Source organism: Apis laboriosa, unplaced genomic scaffold, assembly GCF_014066325.1.
Source record: "Apis laboriosa isolate Shangri-la unplaced genomic scaffold, ASM1406632v1 scaffold87_cov151, whole genome shotgun sequence".
In the NCBI taxonomy this organism is placed as follows: domain Eukaryota; kingdom Metazoa; phylum Arthropoda; class Insecta; order Hymenoptera; family Apidae; genus Apis; species Apis laboriosa.
The window spans coordinates 18,093-31,240 of record NW_025224680.1 but is presented as its reverse complement, the minus strand read 5'-3'; the positions used below and the strand labels follow the sequence as shown (position 1 = coordinate 31,240).

The 13,148-nt window shown below is 33.6% G+C and overlaps 1 protein-coding gene across 1 annotated transcript in view; it reads left to right on the top strand.

Annotated features, from left to right (window-relative positions):
- Positions 1-13,148, top strand: part of LOC122719607 (disintegrin and metalloproteinase domain-containing protein 10-like) — a 154,989-nt gene that overhangs the window by 126,800 nt on the left and 15,041 nt on the right. The window contains exons 8-11 of the mRNA XM_043945557.1: positions 3,451-3,575; positions 3,707-3,835; positions 5,381-5,549; positions 7,810-7,979. Of these exons, the coding sequence (XP_043801492.1) occupies positions 3,451-3,575; positions 3,707-3,835; positions 5,381-5,549; positions 7,810-7,979 (593 nt within the window). The remainder of the gene's footprint in view (positions 1-3,450; positions 3,576-3,706; positions 3,836-5,380; positions 5,550-7,809; positions 7,980-13,148) is intronic.

Here is a 13,148-nt window from a genome sequence, read left to right as displayed (position 1 = left end):
TTCATCGTCGTTCCACGAATAATGTATTTAGCACCATTTCGAAATGTTGAATAAGAGAATAAGCTGCGTCACGATCAACTTTTATAAAAAAAAAGTATTTATCCAGAATTTATTCGCACATTTGAATATTGGTCCGATGCAACGTTGGGATAATATTGGGTTAATAACCTGAAGGGTTGATTTATAGGTATTATACATATAATAATATAGCATCGACGTTATCGATTATATTAAAACGCTAATATAAGTTACGTCTAGTGGTATACGTGCACGCGTTATCCAATGCGTTTGAATTTACATTGTTTGGCGTAATTACGCAATTTTGGCTGAAATGTTTGCAGCTAGCGCGATAATTAGTAAGTACGATTGGACAGTCACGATTCTGGCGTGATTTCATCCTCGAAATTCATATTTCTTCTTCGAATAAACTTTATTCACTATTTGCAAGAATTAACATAACACAACTGTTTTAATTTTTCTTCTTAAATTGAGATTTCATAATTACAATATCGATGAAGGATCAGGGACAACGATCAATCAACTGTTCGACATCTATTATTATCTTATCCCTCTTATTTCGATCACCTCTTGTTTCGCGTTGAAACGTCCAAACTCATTACGAATAGATATTAAATGTGGTAAATATTGGTTCATCCGTAGTTATACATTTTGGCTGGTGACCACCGTGACGTGTTTATATAAACAGATAGATGCTAGCTACATGGGACACCGTATAGATATTGAAGCCGATATCGCTATTACGTCATCGGCTATTCGACAATTGACAGCATCTACTACACACCGACGATGTATGATGTTGACACGTACAGTGAATTCGCTGTACGTCAATACGCTGAATATTCATTGATGACAAATACAGCGAAGACAATCTCATTGGTAATGTCCGCGCAGACAGAATTCCATGTATCGAAATTCTTTACACTTGATATCTCAGAAACTAATAAATTAGCTCGAAGCTTAAAATCTTGTATTTCTTACACAGCTTCTCAAAATTTCGTCTCGAAAATTTTTATTATAATGATTGCAATTATCCTTAATTTTTTGAAATAAATGGAAAAGAAAACTTGAATTAAATTTTTATGTTACATACGAGAAAATTTGATCCATACTTCTGTAAATCTTTCGTACGTGTATTGTCCATTTATATAAAATAAAAAAAAGATCGATTTCCACGTTGATTGAATAGTATTCGTCGTAAGAGAGGGAGAGAGAAGAGAGCGAATTTTTTTTTTTGATCCAAGCGAGTGGAAAATGAATTGAAATCGAGGGATAGAAACGCACGAACATTTCTTGGTGAATAACTCGCAATAGTATACTATGTACCTGATATACCCAGGAATCGAGAAACACAACCGACCATGACGTATTTGCCGCGGGCATCTAGTAACCAAATATGCCTCCTGAGATACGCCACACCGCAAACACGTATCCCGTGTTCCATTCTCTTCCGCCGCAAAAACCTGCTCACCGTGAATTCAGATTGCAAAAAGCATTGTGCAAAGAACGAAAGGTTGTTTTTCTGATGATTCCTTGCGCTTTTATTTTCCACGTTTGGTCACTACTTCGTGCTCTCGATATTGATTCTAGGGTTTTTTTTTTCTCTTCTTTTTGGTCACCGATCTAAGGCATTTTTCGATTCGATTTTGGTCGTTTTTCGTTTTATTCGAAGTAAGACGTAATTCGTGGTATGAATAGGAAGAAAAAAGAAGCGTATAATAAAAGAGAAATACGATTAAAGATCGAAATCTGATTCTGATTAATCTTCAATTGGATAGGAATGAATAAAAAAACTATTCTATAATACGTGTGATAATAAAAAGAAATTGTAAAAAGGAATTTTATCGTTTAAATTTTTGAGAAAATTAATTTTAAAAATTCATCGAACGTATATGATCAATTGTTCCAATTGGACAAGAAAATGAATTAATGAAATATTATTTTATTCTCGAACTTATATTATGAAACTTTTGTATTTGTTATTCGAACATATCCAATCGAAATTCATTGAACCAAATTTATACATATTTTACAAATTTTTACATATTTTACAAATTTTTTCAAATTCTAAATTCTTTCTAGATAATCTTCCAATTATAATAAACGACTACCAAATCTATTTTTACGTTTTTACGTTGAATTAAAAATTAAAAGAAATATACAGATACTTTTATATTTTTTTATATTTCAACAAACCGATCCTATTTACCGATCGCAACACGTACGACGATCAAATTTCAATTCCAAACTAATTTCGTTCATCATTTAATCCGTCATGAAGCAATTAGGGGTCTAAATTCCGCATCGTCGTATTCAAACTAGCATCGCGATTGCATCGAGTCGAGAACCCGATATTCCGTCGCGTGCAAATAGTCGCCTCGCAGCGACTTTTAATTAATTTCGTTTTTTAATTCGACTATCAACTATTTCGATCGATCTCTGACAGGGCGGCGAGAAATACAGGCGGCGTTGAATCCCCAGCCGACGTTGGCCAATCATCGGCCGAGAGATGTTATCCGGGAAAAATAATAAATCAGGCGTCCAGAATGTCCGGTAATTTAATTTCTGGCCAACTTTTTTATTCAGTGGCAACTTTCCTCCGTTGGGGAATCGTTGTTCGGGAATATATGAAACGAGATGGAAAAGAAAAGAAAAGAAAAGAAAAGGGAGAAAAGAGAAGTCTCTCTCTTCTCTTCGTGGGATATTTTTTTCGACGACATTTGGAAAGAAAAAAAAATGGAAGAAAGGATAGAGATAGAAGGGAAGGGCAAGAATGGAGGGATAAAACGAGCAATGAATACTCTATGAACGTCATGCATGAATTTTAATGAATAGAGTTGTTTACGACCGCGTGTTCATCGCATACTCCACGTTTTTTCAAGGTCGACTGTGTCTAGCCACTTTGCGCGGAAATATCTTTATGCATAAAATACGATGCTACCGATTCATGGTAAATAAGGAATATGTAAAGTAAAAAGTAATTATTAAATCGTAATAGTATTGGAACTGGAAAATGTTTGAATTTACTATCCGATATTTCTCAAATTCGTAATAATTGTTTAACAGTTTCAGAATATTTCAACATCTTCGATGGGTTAATAATATTCTTATAAATAATGAACGTAATGAATTTCATCTTATCGTTTTTAAAAACATTTTAAAAACAATATATAGAATTGTTCATACGAAGAATTGTTCAAACTCAAAATCTTTTTCCATTTACAGTTTATTTTAGGAATGAATTTTATGTATCTCTAAATAATTATTTTATACAATCTTTGCACCTTTATTCTACCTATTCTTTTCTTTTTTTTATTTAAATTTCTCACGAATGCAAACAAACATCCACGTAAAAACAATAATAAATTTTAAACAAATTTTAACAAATCGTCCCTCCGTTAAAACTTAGCTAAATCTAAAAACTTTTTCCAGAGGAGGACTACGACGCGTTTTGTTTGTCGTACATGTTCACGTATCGTGACTTCGAGAAGGGAACTTTGGGCCTGGCTTGGACCGGCGATCTGAAAAACGCGGGCGGAGTTTGCGAGAAAAACGGGGTAAGTTCTCCCTCGATCGAGCAACAAAACTAATCCGACGGTGCGCCGTCTGGAATATAACATGGTTTCGGGGTCCGCATTCACGATACTCAGACAATTAGCCCGGGAACTAACGCTATTTCGTCTTGCAGCACTACAGAGGTAGCATGAAATCGCTGAACACAGGTATAATCACCCTCCTCAACTACGGCAAACACGTACCACCGACGGTTTCTCACGTCACCCTTGCTCACGAGATCGGTCACAACTTCGGATCCCCTGTAAGTTCAACGCGGGTTTGCGTCGGGTTTGCATGTTGTCGGCGAGCAGTGGTAGTAGTAGTAGTAGTAGTAGTACATTCGAAAAGTTTCGAGGGGCTTTTGGTTTCAGCGAGCAAGCAATTGAGGGAGGACTCATAACGTAAACGACCCTTGTCCAATTTCGATCCTCGGGAGGGAGGGCTCATGATTCCCGGCCGGCTTTCGTTAAATATACAATCCGTTTGAAATTCTTTGTTCGAATAATCAACGCGTTTCACGTGGATTATGAAATCTTTTTGATGCATTGAATAATGGGTTTGCGCTGTTGTGATTCGAGAGGGATTCGTAATACGAACGATGGTCCAATTTCGATCGTCCCGTGGCTTCGTTAAGTGTACAATAGGATTCTGTTCGAAAGTCTTTGTTCTGTCAAATTCGATGCGGATTGTGCAATTTTTTCACGGTGCATCGAATGATGGTTTAGAGACATTGTGATTGTGATTGAAATTGAAACTTAACAACGTCGATTCTTGTAAATAATTTCGATTGTAACAGGTTTCGTTAGATATACGAGTATTTTTTTTTTTTAAATTTCTAAATTTGATAGTTAAATGATGATCCTCCATATTTTTTAATATAATTTTTTTTAACAAATATCGACGTGAGTTACGAGATTTTATTGATTTTTGGAAAATAAAATATTATGTTTCATTTTTCTGCACGAAAAAAAGCATATGATTTGATATGAAATAAAGCATGTTATCATTTTTTCTTTCTTTTTGCTTTTTGTGAAAATTAATACGTTATACTCATTTCTAACGAAAAAAATTTCCAAGATTTATAAAAATCTGGAATTATCGTGAATTTCAAAGAAAGATTAAATTCTTTCTTTTTTATATAGTAAAAATATGTTACTTTCAAGAACAGAAGTTTCTTTCAATACAAAATAATTACAAATAATAACAATTTGTATTCTAACTTTTAAAAAAGAAAAAAAAGGAAAATTGACAAGGATCGTTTATATTATAAATTGTTCCAATTGTATTCTACCGCACTCTGAACTTGTTCTAATTTTAAACACTTCTTGCATATATTTGTGTAAACGAAAAAATAGAAAATTGCATTTCTTTCTTGGAAAAATCAACGAGTCAGCACCGTGCTGAAGAAAGGTGTTCAAGGAAGGAATGCGAATAATGTCCTAGGCAATTAAGCGCTGGATTGTTCGAAAAGTTGGTGCTGCAATGTTACGAGAGAAGAAGTTTCACGTTCAACTATTTCCAAGAATGTTTGAGATCATCTTTGTCTACACTTCTCCGTACTTGTAATTTCTGTGCAGAGAGATCTTTAATTTTTTGGAAAAATTAAAAAAGCGTGAAAATTTAAATATTTAAAAAAATAAAAACAAAATATCGTGATGAATAAATTTGTATTAAAAAATTTATCAAATTATTTGCAATAAAAATTATTAAATTTTGTAAATTTGCAGACGTTACATGCAAATTTTTTAATTTGTAATCGTCATTTTATCGCATTTTTCTAACATCTTTCTCTTTCTGTCGAGCACAGCACGATCCAGACGAGTGTTCACCAGGCGGGGAGGACGGAAATTTTATAATGTTCGCAAGAGCCACTAGCGGGGATAAACGAAACAACAATCGATTCAGCCCTTGCAGCCTGGTCTCCATAAATCCAGTTTTAAATGCCAAAGCCCGCTCGTCTAAGGGGTGCTTTGCCGGTAAATAAAGAAGCTTTTCGAATTTTAATTAGTTCTTCGACTTTTTCTGGACCGAGCTTTTACGTTTATAGTCATTCACACGAATGATTTATACGATATTTGGTTGCAAAAAATATTTTACCTGATTATCTGATAATTTATTTTTTTTTCATTGGCATCTCTTCATTGATGTATTGAGAAGTATTGAAAAATGTTTATTGTTATCTCTCGAAGAAGAAGAAACGACGTGACAATTGTAGTAATATTTTCAATATTAATGTTAGGACGCGTGGATAAATTAAAATAAGTTTTCATAAAGTTTTCCATTACATGGAAGATCTTGGAAACGATCTATTTTTCGCCATTTTTCTGTTGGATGTAATAGTCGATTACTCGAGGAAAAATGTTTGGCCTTTTGAAACGAATTAAGGGCATCTCGTTAATGATCTCTAAAATTTTAAAAGTTGAATTTTAATTAGGGGAATTATTCGGTACAAAGTAAAGTTTTGGAAAATAAATGATCGCCAATAGGAAACGGTTGAAAAAAGTTTTCCATTTTATAACAATGTCTAATTATACAGCAAAGACAATGTGAACAAAAAAAATATGAACAATTTAATTGGTGGCGGTATATGAAATTTATTACTATATTCCTCTGACGTTATTATTACGAAACTTTTCAAACACTTTTTTTTAAAAAAAGAATGGAGACCGTATTAATTAATATTTGAGAGCAATATTTTAATTAAAGAGACAAGATATTTTCTGAAAACGAGATTAAAAATTTGCTCGAGAAGAGATATATTTTAGATCAAAAGTAACCATAAATGTTATTAAATTCTCATTAAAATTAGACATTTGAAATATTTCCATTAATAAGATCTAATAATTATCGATCCAATTTTCAACTTCTTAGACCACAGTTACACGAAGCAAAAAAAAAGAAAAAAAGAATATAAAAAAAAGTAGGATGATTTAAAACTTCTCATTTTATCATCAAAAAGTGCTTTACAATGTATGATTTTGTCTCGTAGAATCAATCGGCAGAGAAATGTCGAAAAGTTTCCAAAGGAAATTATTGAAGACGATGAACATTAATGGATTCCAAAAAGAAAAAAAAATTGGGTATACCATTTCGTTCTTATTAATAAATATATCTTTAAAAAGAATACTATAGAAGAGCGGAAAAATGGAGAACGAAAGGAAGATAGAACGTATCGGTGACTCGATATATCGACCGAGGCAGAGTCTAATTGCAACTCAATTGCAATTTTAATAGCGGACTCTCTACACGATCCGTAGAAAACTCGTTTCTGGAAACGAACATTGAACGCAAACGAGCGACAACTCGGGCAAACAAGAAACAGACACGACTCGTTAATTGTTAATAACAAAAAGATATCTGTGACCGTTGGTGAAGCTAGCAGGAAAAAGTTTGTTCGAATATCGAACATGGATACGATGCACGTTATACGAGGTAGTTGAAAACGAAGAGAGATAAAAAGAGAATGAAATGAAATGTTGCCACGACGAATGGTAATAACGGAAGTTGCTGCATTTCAGAGAAATTATTAGCAGAAATTATTCCCGTTTCAATTGGATGGAAATTGATAACTTTAGATTGAAAAATAATATGACACCGTTATATCTTGAAATCTGTTTCGTTGACTTTTCCACTTTTATCGTTGGACATCGTCGAAGCACACGTTTTGAACTATTAGATAAAAATAAAAAAATCAAGAAGAATGGGAAATCATTCAAAACTGTTTTAAATAAAATAAATAAACCGATCTTCATAATTCATAATTGAATCCTACACTCATTAATATGAAGCTATAAATAGATCAAAGTTTCACGAAGAATTCGACAATTTTCACGATTTAAAAGTTTCATATTTGCCCAATTCCCTTTCAACGAAAAATTTGAGGAACTTGACACATCGATCAGAGCTGTAAGAACAGAGCTGTTCTCGAATCACTTGACTTGATTCGCAATTGATTACACTACGCATAGCCGACTTGTTGAGCTTCGTTTAAATCCAGGTTTTCATTAACCTCGCTGCAAATCAAGCCAACATTTATTCCATCCACTTTGCCTCCACTTGTGGCCACTCGTTTCAACTCGAGCCGATCAAAGTAATGGAGTAGTATCGAGGCGAACAAGTTCGAGCCCGGTTTGCTTTCTTCGCAATACCGATTAAAAATAAAAATGAGGAAGAAGGGAGGAGTTTATGGTCGGTGAAATGGCGAGTCGAGTTAATGGGGAATCGATGATTTTTCAGAGCCCCAAAACGCCATCTGCGGGAACGGCGTGGTGGAAGATGGCGAGGAATGCGATTGCGGATGGGAGGAGGACTGCAACGACCCTTGTTGCCATCCCCAACGGCTCCATCACGCCCTTCACGAGCTACCTTGTCGTCTTGCCGATGGTGCAGTGTGCAGCCCCAGTCAAGTAAGTGGCACTTTTCCTTCGTTTTCTAACCGTGTCCGGATAGTGTAGCATCCCTCGTGAACCGTGATTAAGTCTAATGTCCCCTCATTTGCTACCCTCCAGTTGCTTTCCTTTTTTCCTACCATTTTGATCGTTCTACGAGAGAATAGAGAGATAAACGACGCCGATTCACGTCGATCACGAAAGATCTCGAGAAACTTGGAACGATTATTTCTCTTTTCTTTCTTCATTCTTTGTTAATAAAATTTCAACAAATTTTTGATTCTTCCAATTTTCCTCAAACTCGATAACAACGATTATCCTTTTGACTTGTGAAAATTATACGTATGAATAAAAAATAGACTGCTGCTTGATCTTATTCTTATCACGTTTAATTAATAACGAAGACTTGTAATAACGAATAACTTGTAAAAAAATAATTTTGGAAGTTAGTGGATAATATTAGTGAGAAAGTTATACGCGTGTGAATCTATGTTCTATGATTACACGATTGAAGAGACAGAGAAAAATTGATGTTCGAAAATACGGAATGAGCAAAGTTTATTCATGGGGATAAAGTTTTGTTTAAAAATTGATGGGATTGATTCGAGGAGGGGGGATGGCACGAGTGAAATTGAAGGAATATGTGCGAAGATATGTAGCAAACTGAAAGTTAAAATTGCATTTTTCAGTGAAAGGATGTCAAATTCTTGGTTATATTTACGTTGAAATATTAAAGGAACGGTAACGTCGGATGCTCCAAGTTTTCAAGATCTCCGTGGAGAGAGATATTTTTACAGTCGTTGCAAATACACCCCTTTAGCAGTGAGTTCCTTTGAAATTTCGACAGAGACTCATTTTCATTTTCTACGAAAGCTACACGTTGAATATGTTATGAATTCCTATTGAATATCTTGAAAGCGTAATGTAGGAAACGGAATGCGAGCGTGCAATGCCAACTTTTCTGTCAGACGCGAACCCACCTCCTCGAAACGTCGCATTTCCTCATTGATTCGTTTTCGTTCACGTTTACGTTACATTTACCGAAAATTTTCACCAACGTTTTTTATGATAAAAAAAAAAAAAAAAAAAAAAAAGATTCCATTTCGAAATACTTCCCAAATTTAATAATTGCTTTAGTAATTCCTAAAATTGACGTTAACTCACTAATTGGACATCGTTAATTGGATTCTGATAAATTAACAAAGCGGAACGAAATTCCAATTATTGATACTTTAGGGATTAATATTATTGATTGTTTTATCGAATTAAAACGCGTTATGCTTTTTTTGTTATTTATTATTATTCGATATATTTATTAAAAAGAAAAAGGTGCCATTTCCAAAATTTTCTCTGTTTATCTAACCAAAGACTGTCTTGATCCACGTAACTATTTATTATTCCACTTGTCTGATCTGATGTTTTATTCCACTTATCTATGATTTTATTTTAAAAATAAATTGTAATATCAATGTAAATTATAACGATGCGAAATCACAAAAGATTTCATCAACACAGATTCCTCTATTTACAACAATTATCAATAATTATTATATACTACCCCTATATTTGGAATATTTACAGATATTATTCCTTCCCAATATCGTTCTACCACGAACGAATTCCCATTTCTCTTAATTATCTCGCCAACCAATATTATTATTCTCCAAGTATCTTCCGTATCATTTTGTTACCGAAACCAATCGTCTCGAAATAAAAGCCGGAACAAACACATCCATTTGCAGCGTTGCTAATTGATATAACAAGGCAGGTTGCGCGACATCCCATACAGTTTCTATGTTTATTAACGGTAAACCCGTAATTAAACGCGGAACGTGTCGTTACACGTGGCTCGTTGCCGCGCATGAATCTCCAACCCCGCGTTAATCCAACCAGAGCGCGTCGTTTGTTCCATCGAACTCTTGGATCCGAGAGTCGCGATGATTAAACGGCGGATAACGAGTGCGCGAAATCGAGACGTTCTCATAATTTATGCAAGCACGAACTTCGATGCTCCTTCAATCCCCCGAACATCGAAATCGAATGCGGGCGTAACTCGAGGGAGGATACTGTTCCATCGGCATTGATTTCGTGTGGAGGATCGTTCGTAGGAAGTTCGAGACATCGACAATTACCGTGATTAAATCTAAACGAGCGATCGAAATCGAAGCTAATTGTTGCCGGATGAATACGAAGAAATATATTTCCAAAAATTAATAATTTGATTGATTTAATAATTTAGTTTAATAATTTTTTATTAATTTTGCAATTGCCATTCTCTTCTCTGAAAAATCAAGCGAACGAAATAAGCAGTTTTATAAATAAATATAAAGACAAATGTAAAAAGAAGTAAATTTAAACGAGCTAATTGTTGCCGAATGAATACGAAGAAATATATTTAATAATTTAGTTTAATAATTTTTTCTTAATTTTGCAATTGCCAATCTCTTCTCTGAAAAATCAAACGAACGAAATAAGAATAAGTTTTAATAAATATAAAGAAAAATGTAAAAAGAAGTAAATTTAAACGAGCTAATTGTTACCAAATGAATACAAAGAAATATATTTCCAAAAATTATCGCGGCGATTTAATAATTTAGTTTAATAATTTTTTATTAATTTTGTAATTGCCAATCTCTTCTCTGAAAAATCAAGCGAAGGAAATAAGAATAAGTTTTAATAAATATAAAGAAAAATGTAAAAAGAAGTAAATTTAAACGAGCTAATTGTTGCCGAATGAATACGAAGAAATATATTTCTAAAAATTATGGCGGCAATGGAGTTTAATAATTTTTTCTTAATTTTGCAATTGCCAATCTCTTCTCTGAAAAATCAAGCGAACGAAATAAGCAATTTTATAAATAAATATAAAGACAAATGTAAAAAGAAGTAAATCTAAACGAGCGATCGAAATCGAAGCTAATTGTTGCCGAATGAATATATTTTCAAAAATTATCGCGGCAATTTAATAATTTAGTTTAATAATTTTTTATTAATTTTGTAATTGCCAATCTCTTCTCTGAAAAATCAAGCGAAGGAAATAAGAATAAGTTTTAATAAATATAAAGAAAAATAAATAAAAAGAGATAGCAGCGAGTAAGTGATATATATTTGAATATATCAAAAAAAAAAAAAAAAGAGCAAACAAAAAGAAAGGAAGAAAATGAAACTACAAAGAAAAATATATATTTCACAAGATTCCAACGATTCAACGAGGGATGAAATAACAACAACGAGAGAATGGAAAGAAAAAGGAAAACAGGTAGGAGAAAGCATTAGTTAAATATTGAGCTTACACCCACCGGCTGAAAACACAACACAATAATGGCTCTCTGAATACAAGCCCATTCACCAAAGCACTTTTCTCGATGACGGTGTGCTTCGTGTTGGAAACTGCAATCTCGTACATGTACGATTCTTCGCGCTCCAACAAATTTACTCCATCACGGACGGCCATGAGTGAACTTGAGGCTTGTGAATTAGTTTCCTTCCAGTTCCCGGATATATTTCGTGTTATTATCGACAAGGTGCAAACACACGAAGGATCGATTTAATTTTCGGCCGTATCGTTAACATCGTCCTCCATCTATTTTCTATTAATACTATTGCTTCAACAAATCAATCGAATTGAAATCAACACGTCTGTTATTGGTTTCGTCCCTTCCAGGAAACTTCAGCGAGAAATTGGAGACAGTTAACTCCTTGCCTTACCATTTAATCGAGAGAAGTTAGGAATTAGGGAATTTAATTTCAAAAGTCAAAGAGGAAATTATAAAAGGTAATTAGAATTATTTACGAAATTTGTATACGAATAACTTTTAAACTATGCGATAAATCTATGAGAGATCTTAAAGAGATCGTTGCAAGACGTTTTAATCTTGTTATATCTGATTTTAGATCTTTTTTCTTCTTCATAATATTGCCATTAATTAATGCTCTGAACTTTGGAAATTCTTATTGCTGTAACGAGATTTCCAATCGTGGAGAAGAATTACACGGGTATTGTTCAACCGACGTGATAATTGCTACGTTTTTTCTTTTTTTTTTTTTCGTCTCCTTTGCACGGCTACTAATTATTACGCGTGGAAATCGTGAATAGACTGTAATTTAAAACACTTCGTTTCGACGTATTCAGCTTTTGTTTCGCGAGCTCGGAATTCATTATGTTCGAAGGATCGAATTCGAAGATTTTCCATCAAACAATCGAATGCAATTAGTCAAGAATCTTTTTTTTTTTTACGAATAATCATTTCCAGATCAAGAGTATCTTTATATATATTTTATATCTCAATAAAATTCGATTATCACCAAGCAGTATCGAAATATTTAAACTATTAAAATATATATAATATTGTTGAATTATGTTCAAAGATTTTCCATCAAACAATCGAATGCAATTAATCAAGGATTTTTTTTTTTTTTACGAATAATCATTTCCAGATCGAGAATATCTTTATATACTTATATCTCAATAAAATTCAAATATCACCAAGAATATCACCAAGCAGTATCGAAATATTTAAACTATTAAAATATATATATAATATTGTTGAATTATGTTCAAAGATTTTCCATCAAACAATCGAATGCAATTAGTCAAGGATCTTTTTTCTTTTTACGAATAATCATTTCCAGATCGAGAGTATCTTTATATACTTATATCTCAATAAAATTCGAATATCACCAAGAATATCACCAAGCAGTATCGAAATATTTAAACTATATATAGTATTGTTGAATTTTTAAATTTCATACTATATTTAAAAAACAGCTCGTCTCTAAAAAATTATTTCATCTGAAAATCATATCATATCTCGGTAGAGGGAGCTCGTTAAATTTTATCGTTGCACGCGTGGATTGCTAGCATCCACGTCTTTCGATAAGCGGAGAGTAGAGACGAACGGAAGATAGGAAAAAATGAGAAGGATCACGAATCGAGATCTAGATAGACGTAGGCGTGACTCGAAGGGAAGCAAGTGAAAAACGAAAATACCAAAATGGCATCGTTCTCTCGGATGCATTAGGTGCACGCGGAGAGAAGTACCAGATGCAAAACACGTAGATTCGCGAAACTTGGAGGACGTAGACGAATGGACGACGTTTTTTCCCCCCCTCCTCCTCCTCTCCTCTCTCCTCTTTCTCTCCGAGTAAAGTTGAACGTGGAGGACAATAAACAAGGGGCGGGGGAGG